The sequence below is a fragment of the Rhinopithecus roxellana genome, chromosome 19 (genome assembly GCF_007565055.1).
Source record: "Rhinopithecus roxellana isolate Shanxi Qingling chromosome 19, ASM756505v1, whole genome shotgun sequence".
Taxonomy (NCBI): domain Eukaryota; kingdom Metazoa; phylum Chordata; class Mammalia; order Primates; family Cercopithecidae; genus Rhinopithecus; species Rhinopithecus roxellana.
Genome location: NC_044567.1, coordinates 68344497 through 68364101, shown reverse-complemented (window position 1 = coordinate 68364101; position 19605 = coordinate 68344497). Strand labels below are relative to the sequence as shown.

At 43.6% G+C, this 19605-nt stretch overlaps 1 protein-coding gene and 1 pseudogene across 3 annotated transcripts in view; both read left to right on the top strand.

The window, feature by feature from the left end:
- ALDH3A2 (aldehyde dehydrogenase 3 family member A2) overlaps nucleotides 1-19605 on the top strand; it is a 28939-nt gene that overhangs the window by 6942 nt on the left and 2392 nt on the right. For 2 of the 3 annotated variants that reach the window (XM_010364399.2, XM_010364398.2), the window contains exons 6-11: nucleotides 1166-1283; nucleotides 4538-4679; nucleotides 6717-6883; nucleotides 8372-8471; nucleotides 15596-15831; nucleotides 17369-17493. In XM_010364399.2, the coding sequence (XP_010362701.2) occupies nucleotides 1166-1283; nucleotides 4538-4679; nucleotides 6717-6883; nucleotides 8372-8471; nucleotides 15596-15831; nucleotides 17369-17452 (847 nt within the window). In that variant the 3' untranslated portion in view covers nucleotides 17453-17493. The remainder of the gene's footprint in view (nucleotides 1-1165; nucleotides 1284-4537; nucleotides 4680-6716; nucleotides 6884-8371; nucleotides 8472-15595; nucleotides 15832-17368; nucleotides 17494-19605) is intronic. The other variant, XM_010364400.2, reaches the window with a different exon arrangement.
- LOC115895036 lies at nucleotides 5408-5498 on the top strand (annotated as a pseudogene).

Below are 19605 nucleotides of genomic sequence, written 5' to 3'. Positions count from 1 at the left end.
AGTGGAGACTTTTCCTGACAATGTTACTCTTTGCATTTGAACCCCATACCTTATGGCTCCAAGATAAACGTCGTTAAACTTTGGTGGTCAATGTCATCAAGAGTAACAGGAGTCTTTCACTCTCTCCTGGTGCCACCATTAAAAATGGTGAGCTGTAAGTCCTGACATCGTGTGGTTGTCCTTAGGAATTTTGAAAAAGTTATTTCTGTCCTCAAGATTACAGCTAGATCTAGCAAGAAATGTAATGTTCTTCTGGCCAGTGATCTGTGAAGTACATAATCCAAAGTATTGTGTGCGCCAAATAAAATCTTTAAATTCCCATTTGAGAGGGGGTATTAGGCTGATCTCTTAACTGAGATCCTTTGTGGACAAAAGCGAGTGTTACTCATTTTTTAACTGTGAATAACATCTTGCATCTGAAAATCAGAAAATAAGAGGTTTCAGGTTCTCTCTGCTAAATCCGGTTTAGCTACTAAGAAGTGCCAAATCATAGAACTGACTCTGCTCTGGGTGGCGTGACTTTCTCTCCCCTTCATGACTCTGTGCCCTGGGTGGCGTGGCTTTCTGTCCCCTTCAGAGATGCCAGGTCAGGGTTCCAGGTTGGCTTCCTAAGTAGAAATCTTGTTGCCAAAACCAGACACCCTCAGTTAGTGAATGTTCAGGGCGTGGGTTTCTGCCCATGCATGGGAAAGGTCTTCCCAAGTGGGGCAGGGGCTCCACAAAGAGGAGCGTGGCCTTGAAGTCTGGCTGCCATCCTGCTTTATACCTGAACATCTTGCCGGCAGAGCCAAAAGCCACAACCAGGAGAGTCTATACCAAACTCCTGTCATCCAGGACTTTCCTTTGGCTGGACTGGGAGAGGGGAAAGGACATTGGGAGGCTGTTTCTCCTCTTTTCCTGCTGCAGGCAATGGCATCACTGTTTACCAAGTACTGTTTTCCATGAGCTGGTGTGAGAATTCCCTGCTGTGTAAAATACTCTACCTCATTTGGAAAATACATTCTAAGTTCCAACCAACTGATTTAGAAATGAGTTTTTAACTTTTTAATAAAAATTGCCAGATAAATATATGAATCTGTTTTAGTGGCAAAACATTCAAACAACACAATGTAACAATTGAAAATTGGACTGAATTGTATAGCTGTTCTGGATTTTTTCCCCTCAGACGCATAACCTGGGGAAAATACATGAATTGTGGCCAAACCTGCATTGCACCTGATTATATTCTCTGTGAGGCATCCCTCCAAAGTCAAATTGTGTGGAAGATTAAGGAAACGGTGAAGGTTTGTATTTAAAACATCTGATTCCACTGATTTTAATAAGATAAGGAGTCAAATGAACTGTTTGCAGGCAGCATCCCCATTTGTTTCTCCCTTCAGGAAAATTTTAAAAGCATATGTGACTCAATGAACTTACTGACTAATATGAAAATGCTCTGTGTACCTTTCATAGAATATCTGCTGGGAGCAAGGTTGCCTTGGTGTTAAATCTACTTAAGCTGTCTAGTTGATTTAGTTGTGTCATATACTTTTTTAAAAAAAGTTAAATAATTGTGTGTCCATGGTTTTGAGGGAATGTTGCCAACCCTTTAGGTATAATCAGAGAGACCCTGTGGCATATTGGCCATTGCTGATGAAGGTTATCAGTTTTTGTGTATGTAGAGGGCCTAGGGTGGCCAGTAGTTTGGAGGTGTGACTTAATTAAATAACTACTTACAGTGTACCCTTTGTATAGTTAGCAATCTTTCAGGGTATTTAAAGTAAATATCTGCAGTGAAGGAACCAAGGAAGACTGCATGGTAGAGTCCCAAGCCAAGACTTGAAGGAAATGTAGAATTTAGGTTGGTAGAAAGGAATGGGGGCTGGGCACGGTAGCTCATGCCTGTAATCCCAGCACTTTGGGGGGCCGAGGCGGGCAGATCACTTGAGGTCAGAAGTTCAAGACCAGCCTGGCCAATGTGATGAAACCCCGTCTCTACTAAAAGTACAAAAAAAATTAGCCAGGGGTGCTGGTGCATGTCTGTAATTCCAGCTACTCAGGAGGCTAAGGCACGAGATTCGCTTGAACCCTGACGAGAATTGCTTGAACCCGGGAAGCAAAGGTTGCAGTGAGTCAGGATCATGCCACTACACTCCTGAGTGACAGAGCAAGATTCTGTCTTAAATAAAGAAATAAATAAATAATAAGAATGGGACGACCAGTGTGACTGAGTTCAGCAGTGGGTGAGTGTCATTAACCCCTCAGATGAAAGAAATTATTGGAGTAGTCACTGTTTACTCGACAGATGTTAATTGGCACTAAAAGGAAGGATCAGAAACACCAAAGAGTAATGCATGTGATCTGAAAATGAAAATTGTTGGCCGGACATGGTGGCTCACGCTTGTAATCCCAGCACTTTGGGAGGCCGAGGCAGGTTGATCACTTGAGGTGAGGAGTTGCAGACCAGCTTGGCCAACATGGCAAAACCCATTTCTACTAAAAATACAAAAATTAGCCGGGCATGGTGGCATGCACCTATAATTCTAGCTACTTGGGAGGCTGAGGCACAAGAATTGCTTGAACCCAAGAGGTGGGGGTTGCAGTGAGCCAAGTTCATGCTACCGCACTCCAGCCTGGGTAATGGAATGAGATTTTGTCTCAAAAAATTTTAAAAAAAGAAAATGAAAATTGTTGCCGGTTGCAGTGGCTCACTCCTGTAATCCGAGCACTTTGGGAGGCTAAGGCAGGAAGATCGCTTGAGCCTAGGAGTTCAAAACCAGCCTGATCAACATAACGAGACCCTGTCTCTACAAAAGAGAAAAAGGTTAGCTGCGCGTGGTAGCACATGCCTGTAGTCCCAGCTGCTCAGTAGGCTGAAGCCAAAAGGATCACTTGAGCCCAGGAGTTCAAGGCTGCGATGAGCCATTATAGCACTACTGTGCTCCAGCCTGAGTGACAGCGTACGATTCTGTCTCAAAAAAAAAAAAAGGAGAGAAAATTGGCTGGGCACGGTGGCTCACTCCTGTAATCCCAGCACTTTGGAAGGCCGAGGCAGACAGATTGCTTGAGGCCAGGAATTCAAGACCAGCTGGGCAACGTAGCAAAATCTTGTCTCTACAAGAAATACAAAAATTATCCGGGTGTAGTGGCTTGTACCTGTGGTCCCAGCTACTTGGCAGGGTGAGGGAGGAGGATTGCTTGATCCTGGGAGGCAGAGGCTGCAGTGAGCCAAGAGTGTGCCACTGTACTCCAGCCTAGGTGACAGAGTGAGACCCTGTCTCAAAAAAAAAAAAAAGAAAAGAAAATTGTGTACCAGGAAGTTCAGGGCAATAGTTTACCATGTGTTCCGGGCAGAGTAACTTTGGGGATGAGGTGCTAGGGCCTTGATATGGGTATTGGACTATTATTTTTAGTGATAGGACTAAATATGGATCCAGATGAGCACATGAAGGAAAAGTTGCCCAGATTCAGGGTACGTGGGAAGAGAGAGTAGTTAAAAGATACTTGTGAGACTGAAAATATTTGGGAATTGGAGAAATGCTTAGTTGAGTGTGGTGATGAATTCAATTTCAAAGGAATACGGGCCTCTGCCTGCCTTTGAGGCATTTATACTCTTAACACAGTGGTTCTCAAGCTACATGTTAGAATCATTAGGGAACCATTTAAAAACAAGTTTGCAAGCCTTACCCTCCAAAGATTCAGCTTGTCTGAGGCCTCCAGGTAATTCTGTGATACACTCAGCACTGAAAACTACTGTTGGTGACTCTGGAGTCAGAGCTCAGGCACATGCATTTTAGCAAGCTGCACCAGGGATTCCGACCACCCAGACTTGAGAATTGCTCTTGGTAGAGGTTGGATGAACAATGTTCATTTTGATTTGAGATTCAATTGAGAACTCTCCCAACCAAGGCTTTGAAGTGATGCAGCAATTCAGTAATTTTGTTTTACAAAGTAAATATTGATTGTATGATTATTGAGGTTCTTTTACCTTGGTAATTTCCCAAAGCTGTGTTTTGATCCTTCGAGTAGTTTCACCATCATGTGTAAGTGGTGGAAATACCAGTTCAAAGAAGACCAAAACAACAAAATGGAGCAAAGATTGGCAACTGTTTTCTGTAAAGGGCTAGGTGGCAAATATTTCAGGCTTTGCAGACCTTTGGGTCTCTGCTGTAACTACCGAACTGACTGTAGGGGGAGAGCAGGCGCAGCCAATGTGTGAACACATAGGCAACCTTGATGCAGAACAAGACTTACCCCAGCCTGCTCCCACTGTCAGCCGCAGGAGGTGAAGGCCCGTGGGTGGACTGTAAGATCCATAAGAACCTTTGGAACTATGGACAGTGATAGATGTCTTCTGTGTGTGTGTGCTCTTTATTTTCTAGTCCTCGACCTGCCGAAAAGCTGAAATTTAGTACTGTTAAATTACTTGAGGGGTGGGGTGTTAGATTCTGTGAGGGTATAAAACCAGATTGATTTGGGGGCATGGCTGGATTTTGTACTCACTGAAATTGAATTGTGGGTCTTTGTGACATTTATGTACTCCTGTTCTTTTAAATAGGAATTTTATGGAGAAAATATAAAAGAGTCTCCTGATTATGAAAGGATCATCAATCTTCGTCATTTTAAGAGGATACTAAGTTTGCTTGAAGGACAGAAGATAGCTTTTGGTGGGGAGACTGATGAGGCCACACGCTACATAGGTAATGGAAATTCTCCTTTCCTATGGGAAGATGGCAGTTTGACAGTTTTTGCTGACACTACTTATTAACGCTAAATAAACTATTAAATATATAGCATTTAATTGTTGAAGTACTAAATCCTGCTTTCTGGTATACTGTAGCTTTTGTTATAAACTATTTAAAATGTCTGTGTTTCTGTGTATTGAATGATGCCACCAGCATTGCTCCAGTTCATATTTACACGTAACTACTTTTTTCTTCATAACAATCCTGAGAAGCAGAATAGAACTTGATGTAATTATCTGTAGTTTGTGGATGGGAAAACAGCACAAAGAAGGAAATAACTTGGTCACTGTTCCACCATTAAGCAGCGACGGTGCCACTCCAGAAATAATGTTTTGGTTCATCATGCTTGACCTTACTATTTGTGTACCTTCTTTGTGCTGTTTCTTCTTTGCCTTGAATATATATTACTTTGAATGTTAAGCACATTTTTCTAAAGTAACATATAAGGTGACAGAAAAATTAGACACATTTGGACTTGGCTGGCAAAGAAGCTGCACCACATAGCTTTACTTATCCCCTTTATCAGATAAGATGCTACAAATTACCAAAAAAAAAAAAAAAACTTTAAAAAAACAAAATTTAAAAATGAAATAATAAGCAGAAATTGATTCTCTTGTAATTAGCAGTCCCAAGGTTCTGCTGAGCTGTATAATTCAGTGGCTTCATGGTACCATCAAAAAACCCTGATTCTTTGTACTAGGATGCAAAAGAAAACAGTCCTTGTGCCTTCTGTCTCTCTTGGTGGCAGCCCAGATCGAATTGGGGAATACATCTGTAGAAAAAAAGAGAAAACGGACTCTACTTCTTTCACCTCTCTGTTCTCCCATCCTCGGCCTGTCCACATTGCCCATTTCTAGGTTAATGAATGGCAAAAGGAAGGGGCTATCCTGATTAGCTTATAGACTAATTAGGACTTTCCCTTGACTTCGAGCTGGGATCATTTTACCTGAGCACGGCTATGCAGAGGAAGTAGACACTCAGCCCAAATTGGTTCTCTGACCTGAGGAAGATGCGGGCAATGGATTAGGGGTGGCAGTTTATATACCCCTGGAAGTGGTGCTGCAAGAAGCTGTCCACAGCCACATTGCCAAGATAATCTATTAGAAACTAGGGGTAAAGGAAAAGTGCCAACTTGTTATTGTCAGATGACTTCTCTTTTGGATGATGATCCAGTTTCTTATTTACAGAGTCTTCTGGAGTCTACTGCTAGTTGGTGACTTACATTGGCAGCAGATGCTGGGACACTTTGCATAGCCTCCCCAGCATCTGTTTCAGCCTCCTTTTTTGTGCCTCTTCCCTATGGTAGATGGAACACTGAACTAAGGCTTAGGGAATTTTGTCCATTTAACTCTGTTTTCTTAATCTGTCTAATAGAGTTGTAATAAAGGTTAATGAGAGCGCTCGAGTTAAGGAAAAATAGTATTGATTTGATTCACGGTTGAGCTGTCTTTGCTCCTAGAAAGACCTGTCCGTTCAAGACCAGCCTGACCAACATGGAGAAACCCCATCTCTACTAAAAATACAAAATTAGCTGGGCATGGTGGTGCATGCCTATAATCCCAGCTCCTTGGGAGGCTGAGACAGGAGAATCACTTGAACTCTCGGGAGGTGGAGGTTGCGGTGAGCCAAGATGGCACCGTTGCACTCCAGCCTGGGCAACAAGGGCAAAACTCCGTCTCAAAAAAAAAAAAAAAAAAAAAAAAAAAACTAAAACTGTGCACAGAAAAATGTTAAGTATAATCTACAGTTAAACATATGCATGGCTGTGAACAGAGTTCAATGTGAAAAAGATAGATTTGCACAAGTATTCACAGGCTTTGGAGACATGGAGTATTTGCACAGCTCATCCACCTGCTCAGGATTTTTCAATAGATATGACTTGGCGGGGAGAGGGAAAGGGATGGATGACGCAATGAAAGAGATATAAGATGAGGGTTGTACATTTTTGTCTAATAAGTATTTTCGTTTTCATTTTGTTTATTTTCTTTTTAGCCCCAACAGTACTTACTGATGTTGATCCTAAAACCAAGGTGATGCAAGAAGAAATTTTTGGACCAATTCTTCCAATAGTGCCTGTGAAAAATGTAGATGAGGCCATAGATTTCATAAATGAACGTGAAAAACCTCTGGCTCTCTATGTATTTTCGCATAACCATAAGGTAAGCTTTAGCGAGAACAGCTCACTAGCATAAGCGACTATCAAGAGTCATGTTCCTTCTTTGCTGTAAAACAATGCAGAAAATAGTGTGAAACAATGATGGTTTCTTCTGTCATATCAGAGTCCACTAAGTGAGGCTGTGTTCCTAGGTTGCTGTCTTGGTTAATGAGGCTCTGAGGTTATCACAGCATCCATTCCCCTCCTCCCTCGGGTTAGATCTGAGTCTGCAAGGTTGCGTGTTGCAAGGTTTTTGATTCACAAACACCTCCTGTATAATTGGAAGACTTATATGTGCCAGCATTAAATGCTTTTCTGATGTTAATCCACAGGGCATTGTCGAATAAGAGCCTGCACAAAATGACATTCACACCCACTGTGTGGGATGAAGACCCCAACACTGTCACATAAATGGTTGTGATATGATGGATTTTAGTTTCTCACATGGCGCTAGCTTCTTGTTAGAGTGGTGGAACCGCATCACCTGGTTGAGCAGTTCTGCCACTTTCTGCATGGCTCACTCATTCATGTCACTAGGGGACCAGCTGCTACTAAGAGACAGTGGCCCAAATGTTTTCGGGAGAACTTCTGATGGTAACATATAGATAGTCATGTGACAGCTTTTGGAGCTTGTAAGGCTATTGAGATACAAATAGCTACAGGTATTTGAAGTGAGACCAAATGTGTGGGGCTCAGTAAAGGCTGGGTTATTAACAAAACAATGGTTTGACATTTAAAACCATGGATAACGTGGGCAGGAAGGAACCCTGAAGCCGAAAGTCGGCTGGCCAGGGTACAAGTCAGGTGCGGAGCACTTCCCAGCAGTGGGTCACCTGAGATCACTACAGTCCAGACATGAAGAACTGTCAAGGGCTTGCTGGCACCCAAGGGAAATGACATTTACTAGTCAAGTGTTCTTGTGCTTTTCTGGGCCTTAGGCCAAACAACCATTTATCTCTTAAAAAATAGGATGCTAAATCTAAAGTCTTAAATATTTTTACATTTCATAAAGACTAAATAATACCTATTAATCGTGTTATAATTTAGAACAGAGATAAGAAAGAAATAATAACAGTGTTTAAAGCTGGAATATAGTCTAAGCTGTCCCCTTACAAAGAGCCTTTTGCTGCTGTGTTGGGGAGTACACCTCTAGATTGTGGCTGAGTAGGCCCAGAGGTTTGGAGCTGCCTCCCTTTGTGCACTGGATGTGTGTCTGAGAGGTTGGGTATCAGTCACTTTGCTAAATTAACCACAGTTGAGATTGTTTGTCTATCTGGCACGGTGTCTCCAAACTCAAGAATTTTCACTGACACAAAGCCAGAATGTGCATACTTTAAGCACGTAACTCTGAGCACACAGCCCTCTGTGTGGAAGCCAGAATGTGCATGCTTTGAGCTCGTAACTCTGAGCACACAGCCCTCTGTGTGGTGGGGCCATGAGTATTCCCTAAGGGGCAACTTCACTGACCTGGATGCCTTTGGTCTGTTCTCAGCTCATCAAACGGATGATTGATGAGACATCCAGCGGAGGTGTCACAGGCAATGATGTCATTATGCACTTCATGCTCAACTCTTTGCCCTTTGGAGGAGTGGGTGAGTCTTCTTTTCTCCTGCTCATAGTAGATATTTCAAAAGGACCACCATTTCATGAGTGGATTGTGCGGGCTGTTGAATTAGCCAGCTGTTGCGTACCCTGAGTGTCCTGTCCTGAGGGAGGCCTTTCCTGGTCACCCAGTTGACTGGTTTTCCTGCTTCCCCACCCACCCCTGCAGCGCAGGGTGAATGTCCTGTCACTCTTTCTGTCAGCAGCACTGACTGACCACAGCTGTAATCATTTACTTTGTTCACTTCATTGATTTTGTTTATTGTCCTGCCACATTTAGGAGATTTGGGAACCAAGAGTCAGGTCTCAAATTAAGAAGGTCTCTCTTTGTGTTTTTTTTTGTTTTTGTTTTTGTTTTTAATGAGATAACTAATGAAAGGTTCGGAATACCAGAAACAGACAGAAGGTAGAGGGGTTTTCTAACACGCCTTTGTTTTCTGCTCAGTTCTTACCTGTATTTGTTCCCCGACCCTTTGTTTGGAGGAGCAGTCTCTCCTGGAATTGTTGTGTGATTTGAGTAAAATGAGACTCCCCTTGTTCTAGAGAGGATGGGCAGAAAGAAATTCATTCCAAGTGAAGCTTTGTGGACATAGCCTGATCCTTGCTGTTCCCTTTAGAACGTGACCTGCCTCCCTCTCCCACACGTGAGATGACTGACTCAGCGTTTTATTTCTCCTTTGGGACCTAGGCTAGGTGGGGTTTTCTACTATCTAATAGAGATATTACAAAATAGCCAATATGTAAACATTCTCAAAACAAAAACCCAACCATAAAAGCCGCTGTCTTAAAGCCCTGTTCTATCCTCTCCCTTTGTGATACCGGAAGTCAGTTGCTCCATGGGATGCGATAGCCCAGCTAGGCAGGACCGTCTGTCTCTGGTTAAGGAAACCTTATCCTATGACCAAGGAGCCTTGACCTACAGCCACAGGTCCTTGTCTAGGAGGTAAACATATTGCCAGCACCCAGCACAGTGACTGACATGGGTGAGGGACAGGTGGGAAGAGACCAAATCGGTAGGTATTGCCAGATCCAAATTGGAAATGGTGGTGGCTTGTAGAGGGTGGTGGCAGGGGGGGATAGTAGAAAGGGAAGGGGTTATTTTTGGGATCAAGCAGCAGGATTTGCTGATGGAGTGAATGTTGGAGGAGGGGGTGAATGAAAGAGGATGACTCCTGGGATTTTGGCTGGAGTAACCAATACTTTTGTAGCCCAGATGCTTAAAAGATTGGACTCCGTTGTCTCTAGTTCCTCAGCTCACTGCATAGGATCCTGGCATCCACTGTGCTAGTGCAGTAATCTACTCAGTAATTGTTCCATATGGTGTCTCCAGTGTCCTCTAATTGCAAATCTAAGTGACTTGGGTTCAGTCTCTGTCCCTACTTGACCAGGTAGCCTGTGACATCATTGACTATACCATCTTATTTAAAACAAAACACGACCGGGCGCAGTGGCTCATGCCTGTAATCCCAGCACTTTGGGAGGCCGAGGTGGGCAGATCACTTGAGGTCAGGAGTTCCAGACCAGCCTGGCCAACATGGTGAAACCCTGTCTCTACTAAAAATACAAATGTTAGCTGGGTGTGGTGGTGTGTGCCTGTAGTCTCCGCTACTAGGGAGGCTGAAGCAGGAGAATCGCTTGAACCCGGGAGACGGTGGTTGCAGTGAGCCACAATTGCGCCACCGCACTCCAGCCTGGGTGACAGAGCAAGAGTTCATCTAAAAAAAAAAAAAGGGTGGGCATGGTGGCTCACGCCTGTAATCCCAACACTTTGGGAGGCCGAGGTGGGAGAATCACAAGGTCAAGAGATCAAGACCATCCCGGCCAACATGGTGAAACCCTGTCTCTACTAAAAATACAAAAATTAGCTGGGTGTGCTGGCACGCACCTGTAGTCCCAGCTACTCAGGAGGCTGAGGCAGGAGAATCGCTTGAACCGGGGAGGCGGAGGTTGCAGTGAGCTGAGATTGCACCACTGCATTCCAGCCTGGCGACAGAGCAAGACTCTATCTCAAAAAATAAAATAAAATAAAATAAAATAAAATAAAATAAAATAAAATAAATAACAAAATAAAATAAGCAACCTATTATATACCCACAAAAGTTAAAAATACAAAAAGAAGATGCAAAAGCAAAAAAAACAGGTTTACTGTCTTAGCAAATTTCAGGTATATAATACATTATTATAGTGGCTATGCTGTAAAAAAATAAAAATAAGACAAGCCTTGACCCCCAAATGTAAAAGGAATACAGGCTTTTTAAGAAAAGTTGGAAAAGATAGAGCCCAAAGAATAAACATTTGCATTACCCATAATCCCACTATGTAAAGATAACTGGTATATGTCTTGCACATATATGCACACATATATACACAGACACCTGAATATTCTATTCAAAAAAGTATCATATTATATATTGTTCTCTACCCTGTATGTGACAGGATAGTGTGACAGTTTTCCTATGTCAGTATTCTTGCATGTGATAATTTTAGTAACTGCATACTTTTCCATCATATGAATGTGGCATATTTATGTAACCAGTTCCCAGTATTAGATTTTTGTGATTTCAATTTTTTTGGGATTATGATTCTTATATAATGTATCTTTAGGCACTCTGATTATTTCTTTAGGAAAAATGTCTACAAGTGTAATTACTCTGTTAAAATTATACAGTTTTCCAAATTGAAAACAATGCTTTTTTCTTCTAATTCTCAAAGTAATATAGACACAGCGGCAAAAAGTCTGAACAATTAAACTTTAAGGAAAAATGTAATAATCTCCCAGGCATAAACACTATTAATATTTTGGCATATAGTTTAGATTTTTCTTTTTCTTTCTTTCTTTTTTTTTTTTTGAGACTGAGTCTCCCTCTGTCACCTAAGCTGGAGTGCGGTGGTGTGATCTCAGCTCATTGCAACCTCCACCTGCTGGGTGCAAGTAATTCTCCTGACTCAGCCTCCCAAGTAGCTGGAACAACAGGTGTGTGCCACCATGCCCAGCTAATTTTTGTATTTTTAGTAGGCCATATTAGGGCCTGGTCTCAAACTTACGGGCTCAAGAGATCCACTTGCCTTGGCCTCCCAAGTGGGCCTGGGATTACAGGCATGAGCCATTGCACCCAGCTTAGGTTTTTCTTTAGAAATGCTTACCTTTAAGGCTTTTGATACATATTTCAAGTGTCTTTGCAGATTTCTGCCACTTTATATTCCCATGAACATTATATGAGTGTTTACTTCCTTATATCCCCAGTTCTGGATTACATTTCTAGACAGAAAGAAAAGGGTCTCATTTCAATTTGTACTCCTTTGGTTATTAGTGAGTTTGAATTTTTTTTTTTTAGCACTCCCATTAATTTTCTATTTATGTGCTTTGATATTTTTGCTGTGTTCACATCTTCCTTATTAGCCTTTAAATAGCCTTTTTTATAAGTAAGAAAATCCTCGGTCCTATCTGTAACACATATCCCTTTCCAGATTTTAATTTTTCTTTTATCTATGATTTGAAGCATTTATTTATTTAGAGACAGAGTCTCACTCTGTCACCCAGGCTGGAGTGCAGTGGCGCGATCTTGGTTCACTGCAACCTCTGCCTCCTCGCTTCAAGCAATTCTTCTGCCCCAGCCTCCCAAGTAGCTGGGATTACAGGCACCCAACACCACTCCTGCCTAATTTTTGTATTTTTAGTAGAGATAGGGTCTCACCATGTTGGCCAGGCTGGTCCCCAACTCCTGGTCTCAGGTGATCCACCTGCCTCAGCTTCCCAGAGTGCTGGGATGACAGGCGTGAGCCCCCGCGCCTCACCTAAGCCTGTGTGGCTTTTTGTTTTTTGGTTTCTGATTTGGAAAGTAGGCTTAGAAAAGCTTTCCCTATTTCAGTATTACTAAGTATCATCTGCAGGCTGGGTGCAGTGGCACACACCTGTAATCCCAGCACTTTGGGAGGCCAAGGCATTTGGCTAACATGGTGAAACCCTGTCTCTACTAAAAATACAAAAAATTAGCTGGGTGTGGCGGCACCATCTGTAATCCCAGCTCCTCAGGAGACTGAGGCAGGAAAATCACTTGAACCCTGGAGGCAGAGGTTGCAGTGAGCAGAGATTGCACCACTGTACTCCAGCTTGGGCAACAGAGCAAGACTCTGTCTCAAAAAAATAAGAATAAAATAAATAAATAAATAACAAATATTTGTAGTTTCCCTCCCTCCCTCCCTCCCTTCCGTCCTTCCTTCCTTTTAACCATGGAGTTGGCCAGTCGTGGTGGCTAACACCTATAATCCCAGCACTTTGGGAGGCCAAGGCAGGGGGGATCACTTGAGGTCAGAATCATGAGACCAGCCTGGCCAACGTGGTGAAAACCCGTCTCCACTAAAAATACAAAAAAAAATTAGCTGGGCATTGTGGCATGCACGTGTAGTCACAGCTACTTGGGAGGCTGAGGCAGTAGAATCGTTTGAACCTGGGAGGCAGTGGCTTCAGTGAGCCAAGATCATGCCACTGCACTCCAGCCTGGGCAACAGAGCGAGACACTGTCTCAAAACAAAAACAAAAACAAAAAAACTCCATGGAGTTCACTTTAGAATGCCGTATGCCGCATGATGTAATAATGTGCCTTTTTTTTTTTTTTTCAAAGAGTAAACTAGTTATGCTGGCACCATTTTTTGAAATTATCATCCTCATACCGTCAGTACTCAATAAAAACACGTTTGGGTCATTCTTAGGGTTTTTTCATTGGTTGCATTATCTTTCTGGCTTGTTTTTTCCCTGGGCCAGTACCACAGTTTCCATTACAGCAGTTGTACAGTTAGCTTTATAAGTGACATTTAGTAAGTGCTTATTATATGCCAGGTACTGCGGTTGAATCTATGCCTTTTCTTTTCTTTTTTGAGATGGGGTCTTACTCTGTCACCCAGGCTAGTACAGTGGTACAATCACGGCTCACTGCAGCCTCAACCTCTTGGGCTCAAACAGTCTTCCTGCCCTAGCCCACTGAGTAGCTGGGACTACAGGGGTCAACCACCATGCCTGGCTAATTAAAAACATTTTTTTGTATAGAGACTGGGTCTCACTATGTTGCCTAGGCTGGTCTTGAATTCCTGGGCTCAAGCAATCGTCCCACCTCAGCCTCCCAATGTGCTGGGATTATGGGTGTGAGCCACTGCGACTGGCCAAATGCACGCATTTTAGAGACAGACAACTAATAAGTAGTAAGCCAAGAAATGAGCCAAAGTTGTCTGGCTCCAAAACCCACATATTCAATCCAGTAGCTTGCTCTTTAGGACACAGCACTATTTCAAAATCTAAAAGTAAAAGCTCCTCCTTTTTATTGCTTTTCAGTATTTTCTTGCTTGTTCTTATCTAAATTTATTTTTCCAGGTGATCTTTGAAATCACTACCTCCTCCTACTTTAAAAAACAAACAAACAAACAAACAAAAACCTTCTGAAATCCCCTGGGATTTTGATTAAAATTGATTTAAACTTAAATTATTTTGGGAAGAATTTATTTATTTTTTTTTATTTTTTATTTATTTATTTATTTTTTTTTTTTGAGACGGAGTCTTGCTCTGTCGCCCGGGCTGGAGTGCAGTGGCCGGATCTCAGCTCACTGCAAGCTCCGCCTCCCGGGTTCACGCCATTCTCCTGCCTCAGCCTCCCGAGTAGCTGGGACTACAGGCGCCCACCAGGTCACCCGGCTAGTGTTTTGTATTTTTAGTAGAGACGGGGTTTCACCATGTTAGCCAGGATGGTCTTGATCTCCTGACCTCGTGATCCGCCCGTCTCAGCCTCCCAAAGTGCTGGGATTACAGGCTTGAGCCACCGCGCCCGGCGGGAAGAATTTATATCTTTAAAATGTGGAGTCTTAATGGGAATATGTTATATCATCTCTTCATTTATATAACCCTTTTATATCTTTGGATAAAACTACCTTGGTTATGTCTTTGGCTCGCCCCTCCCTCATTCTTTTTTTTTTTTTTTTTTTTGAGGCGGAGTCTCGCTCTTGCCCAGGCTGGAGTGCAGTGGCACAACCTCAGCTCACTGCAACCTCCACCTCCTGGGTTCAAGCAATTCTCCTGCCTTAGCTTCCAAAGTAGCTGGGACTACAGGCGTGCACCACCATGTCCAACTAATTTTTGTACTTTTTGTAGAGACAGGATTTCACCATGTTGGCCAGGATGGTCTGGATCTCTTGACCTTGTGATCCGCCCGTCTTAGCCTCCCAAAGTGCTGGGATTACAGGCGTGAGCCCCCGCACCCAGTCCCCTCCCTCATTCTTTACCCTCCCTCAGTGTCAGGTTTTCTCAGGGTCTTGTCCTTGGGTCTCTTCTCACACCAGGCTTACTTCATGAATGATTCCTTCCTGCATCCTGACCTTGGTAAACTGCTCCCTGGCCTCTGGTCACCTGTGTCTTACATCACACATGCAATTCCCTCTGCCGAGCTCACACTGCTCCTTTGTGCCTGTCAGTCTGTTGTACACACAGAGTTAGAGAAATGAAAACTGTCACAGAGCATGGCTTCGTGGAGGGCAGAGATTTACACTTGCTTATTATCACCCAGTGTGCAACCCTGCCGCCCTGTCTTACTTTCTACAGCCTTAGAGAAAGCAAGTGGGTGAGTGGGGCCATGGATGACTGAAGCCATGGGAAGGGATGGTGGGAATGAAGGGATGGTGGGAAGAGAGCACATTAGCATTTAGAGTCTGATCCAGGTTCAGGTTCTGGCTTTGCCACTTACCAGCCATGTGACCCTGGGCAGGTTAACTGACTCCGTAAGCTCCCTTTCCCTCTCTGGAAATGAGGCTGCTGATAATTCACCAGGTGGGATTGTGGTGAGAATTATCTCAAAAGAATGATTTAAACTCTTAGCACAGTCCCTGGCATAAGTGAGAGCCACAGCTCTAGAAGAGGTGCAAGTGCTCGTGGAAAGCATCCTGTTTGACAAGGACATTGACTTTTCCAGGGGAGTTGGTAAGGACTTCCTGAAAAGAGATACTTCGGCTGGCAGAGTTCAGTGGGGGCTCCCAGGCAGCAGGGAGTGCATGTGAGCTTTCCTGGCTGTTGTTAGACAGAAGTAGCTTGCATCATCTACAGTGAAGCTTGTTTTGTCTGTTCCCTTTATTTCAGGTTCCAGTGGGATGGGAGCTTATCACGGAAAACATAGTTTCGATACTTTTTCTCATCAGCGTCCCTGTTTATTAAAAAGTTTGAAGAGAGAAGGTGCTAACAAACTCAGATATCCTCCCAACAGCCAGTCAAAGGTGGATTGGGGAAAATTTTTTCTCTTGAAACGGTTCAACAAAGAAAAATTCGGTCTCCTGTTGCTCACTTTCCTGGGCATTGTAGCCGCTGTGCTGGTCAAGGTGAGTCCCTGTTACCCATGAGTGCCATTCTGTCTGGTCTTGGCCCAATGGCTGCCAGATGCATATTCTAGCAGGACTCTACATTAACTTGTAGAGTCTAAGACAGGGTCAGTGAACCACAGCCTGCTGGCCAGCTGCCTCTTTTTGTCACTAAAGTTATTGGAACACAGCCACACCCAGTTGTTTACTAATCATCCACAGCTGCTTTCATGGGATGGTGACAGAGCTGAGTAGTTGCAACAGAGGTTGAAAGGCCCTTAAAGTCTAAATTATTACAGAAAAGTTTGCTAATCTCTGGTCTAAGAGGTTAAAACAGTGTAGAACTTGATTGCAGAATTCTGAGCTATCTGATCAAAGGGTTAGTCCTTTGATCTTTCTGGTATTGGACTTTCCTTGTCACTTGCAGCTTTGTTCTTTTTTTTTTTTTTTCTTTGAGGAGTCTCACTCTTTTGCCCAGGCTGGAGTGCAATAGTGCAATCTTGGCTCACTGCAACCTCCGCCCCCCAGGTTCAAGCAATTCTCCTGCCTCAGCTTCCTGAGTAGCAGGGATTACAGGCGCCTGCCAGCCTCAGCTTCCCTAGTAGCTGGGAGTACAGGCGCCAGCCACCATGCCCAATTAATTTTTGAATTTTTAGTAAAGACGGGGGTTTCACTACACTGGCCAGGCTGGTCTCGAACTCCTGACCTCAGGTGATCCACCTGGGCCTCCCAAAGTGCTGGGATTACAGGCATGAGCCACCACACCCGGCCAGCTTTGTTCTTGAATGTGCATGAAATCAGCTTGCCACGGAGATGGAGGCAAGAACTCTGGTGCAACAGCTTTGGTGAGGGAAATTTTATTAGGCTTGAGTGTTTTTCCTCCAAAGTTGACTACCTGATAAAGTTTATCTTTGGTGATTAGTCATTATAGAGATGGGCTTGCAAAGAGGCCCTCATGATAGCTGCCTTCTCAAAGCAGTTTGTGTATTTTGAAGTGAAAGAGGAAATCCATAATTAAAGTTAAGATGGAATGACGAACGCAGTTGTGTCTGTGGCGCCCTCAGCTGTTCAGCTGAGGATGTAACATTGAAAATATTGACCATATCAGTGAAGAATGGGCTTGGAAAAGGCAATGGTAATTGTGTTTATATTTTGTTTAGAATTTGAAAGGGGGCTGGGTGTAGTGGCTCACGCCCGTAATCCCAACACTTCAGGAGGCTGAGGCGGGCGAATCATGAGGTCAGCAGTTCAAGACCAGCCTGACCAATACGGTGAAACACCGTCTCTACTAAAAATACAAAAAGTTAGCCAGGCATGGTGGCGCACAACTGTAGTCGCAGCTACTCGGGAGGCTAACGCAGGAGAATCACTTGAACCCGGGAGGCGGAGGTTGCAGTGAGCCGAGATGGCGCCATTGCACTCCAGCCTGGGCGACAGAGCGAGACTCTATCTCAAAAAAAAAAAAATATTTGAAAGGGAATTGGCTCGTCTTACAGTATCCTAGCTTTAGTGGAATTGGAGATACCAGTTGCATTTGAAATCGTTTGGGTTTTCTCAGAAACACCAAGCTGTGCTGAGGAGAAAGGCCCTGTTGATTTTTCTGGTAGTTCACAGACTGCGTTGGTCCAGTAAGCAGAGATGAACACCAGATTTCAAAACCCAGCCCTGTCTGTTAAGAGTGAGGTAGGAACTTTTTGTTTTCTTTCTATATGTAAGGTGGGCCAAGTTGGGGTATGTTTTCTAGGGTTTTTTGTTTTGTTTTGTTTTGCTGCAATTGGAGGCTTAGGGGTTATTGAAAAAAGAATGGGCTGGATGCTGTGGCTCACGCCTGTAATCCTAGCACTTTGGGAGGCCGAGGCCTGAGTTTAGGAGTTTGAGAACAGTCTGGCAATACAGTGAAACCCCGTCTCTACTTAAAAAAATTAGTTGGGCATGGCGGCGTGCGCCTGTAGTCCCAGCTACTCGGGAGGCTGAGGCAGGAGAATTGCTCAAACCCAAGAGGCGGAGATTGCAGTGAGCCGAGATTGTGCCACTGCACTCCACCCTGGGTGACAGAGCGAGACTCCGTCTCCAAACAAAAAGAGAGAGAGAGAAAAAGAATGTTTAACTTACTTATCTCTAGACATTTTGGACCTGGGCTCAGAGTGTCAGGGTGTTAAAACTCCACTTATCCACAGTTTTAAAAGGGTGAGGCGACTTGTTAGGAATCTAAGAGAAATGTGCAGAGGCAATGGCTTAGCTGCGTCCAGGTGAAGCGTGCATCATTTCTAGGAAAAGGGCAGCCGAGTGTGAGCCTCATTTCTCTTCCCCTTCTACTCAGCTCTCCTGGGGGAAGTGCCAGCTGACTAATTCAGACTTGTCACCATCTAGGCACTGAACTCTTTGTGTCATAATTTAAGAATATTTTTTAAATCACTGTGTAGTTGTGATTTGTTTTCATTTTTAAAAAAGGTTTGACTTTGGAATTCATAGCAGCAAATGTCGTGAAATCAAGGTGTAGTATACAATTTAGGGGCTACTTCTTCTCTGCCTTCCTGAGGCTGGAGGTGTGGTCGGAAGCTTACTTGGGTCTCTGGTCAATATCTGCCTCTTTTGTTCTTTTCCCAAGACCTTGGTTCCTCAGCCTGATAATGCGACTTGGTTGTGATAGAATATTTTAGCCTCATGGAAAATATGGAGGCCCAGGCTGAGTCTGCATTCTCCAAGCTTACCAAACCCCCAAGAAGCCTCCCTCAGGTGCAGTGCACTCTGCCAGGCAGGTTTGAGTTCCCAAAGGGTTTCTCTGTGAGGGTCTAGAGAAGCAGCAATATATAAAAGCAGCAGCAATATATAAAATCTTTAGCAGGAACAAGAAAATGTGATTTGATTCTTGGCTTAATGACCTTGGGCAAGACCTTTTCTGAACTCTTCCTTTGGCCTCAGCTTGCTCATCTACAGGATGAGGGAGTAGGTGTCAGTGATTCTCCAGGCCACTTTCAACCCTCCCTCTCAATTCTCATTACTATTAGTTGTTAATATTTCTTCGGATTCAGTCTGGAACTAGGTAGAGATTTGGTTTTCTTTTCCGCTTTGCTGCTTTTCTGCTCCTCTCTGAGCTTTTTTTTTTTTTTTTTTTTTTGAGGCGGAGTCTCGCTCTGTCACCCGGACTGGAGTGCAGTGGCCAGATCTCAGCTCACTGCAAGCTCCGCCTCCCGGGTTTACGCCATTCTCCTGCCTCAGCCTCCCGAGTAGCTGGGACTACAGGCGCCCGCCACCTCGCCCGGCTAGTTTTTGTATTTTTTAGTAGAGACGGGGTTTCACCGTGTTAGCCAGGATGGTCTCGATCTCCTGACCTCGTGATCCGCCCGTCTCGGCCTCCCCTCTCTGAGCTTTTAATCCTCTTTTTATCAAATTGCCTTTTATTTTAAATAAATGCCTTTGAATCTGTACTGTATATTTACCTGAAGAGTCTATTTATTGTAATTAACATTTTTCTGAAATGGCTTTTATGTACTTAATAGTTTCCTTATTTTGTTTCACCCTTGGATTTTATTTTATTAACTACCTTACTAGAATTAGAAGGGATTTAGAGTGTAAGTACTGTACACAAAGTGAAGTTCCAATGAAGCTTATAAGCTACAGAAGGCATTGTGGGAGATGTGGGTTTTAAAAGGTTGAGAAACATAGGAGGTTAATGTTGATAAATTTCATTAGGCCTTTGACAACTAAATATGACATTTGAACCTTGAGATTGCAGCAGCCCTTCCTCAGTGTTCAATAGGAAGGATTAGATTCAGTACCACTTCTGCATTTTAG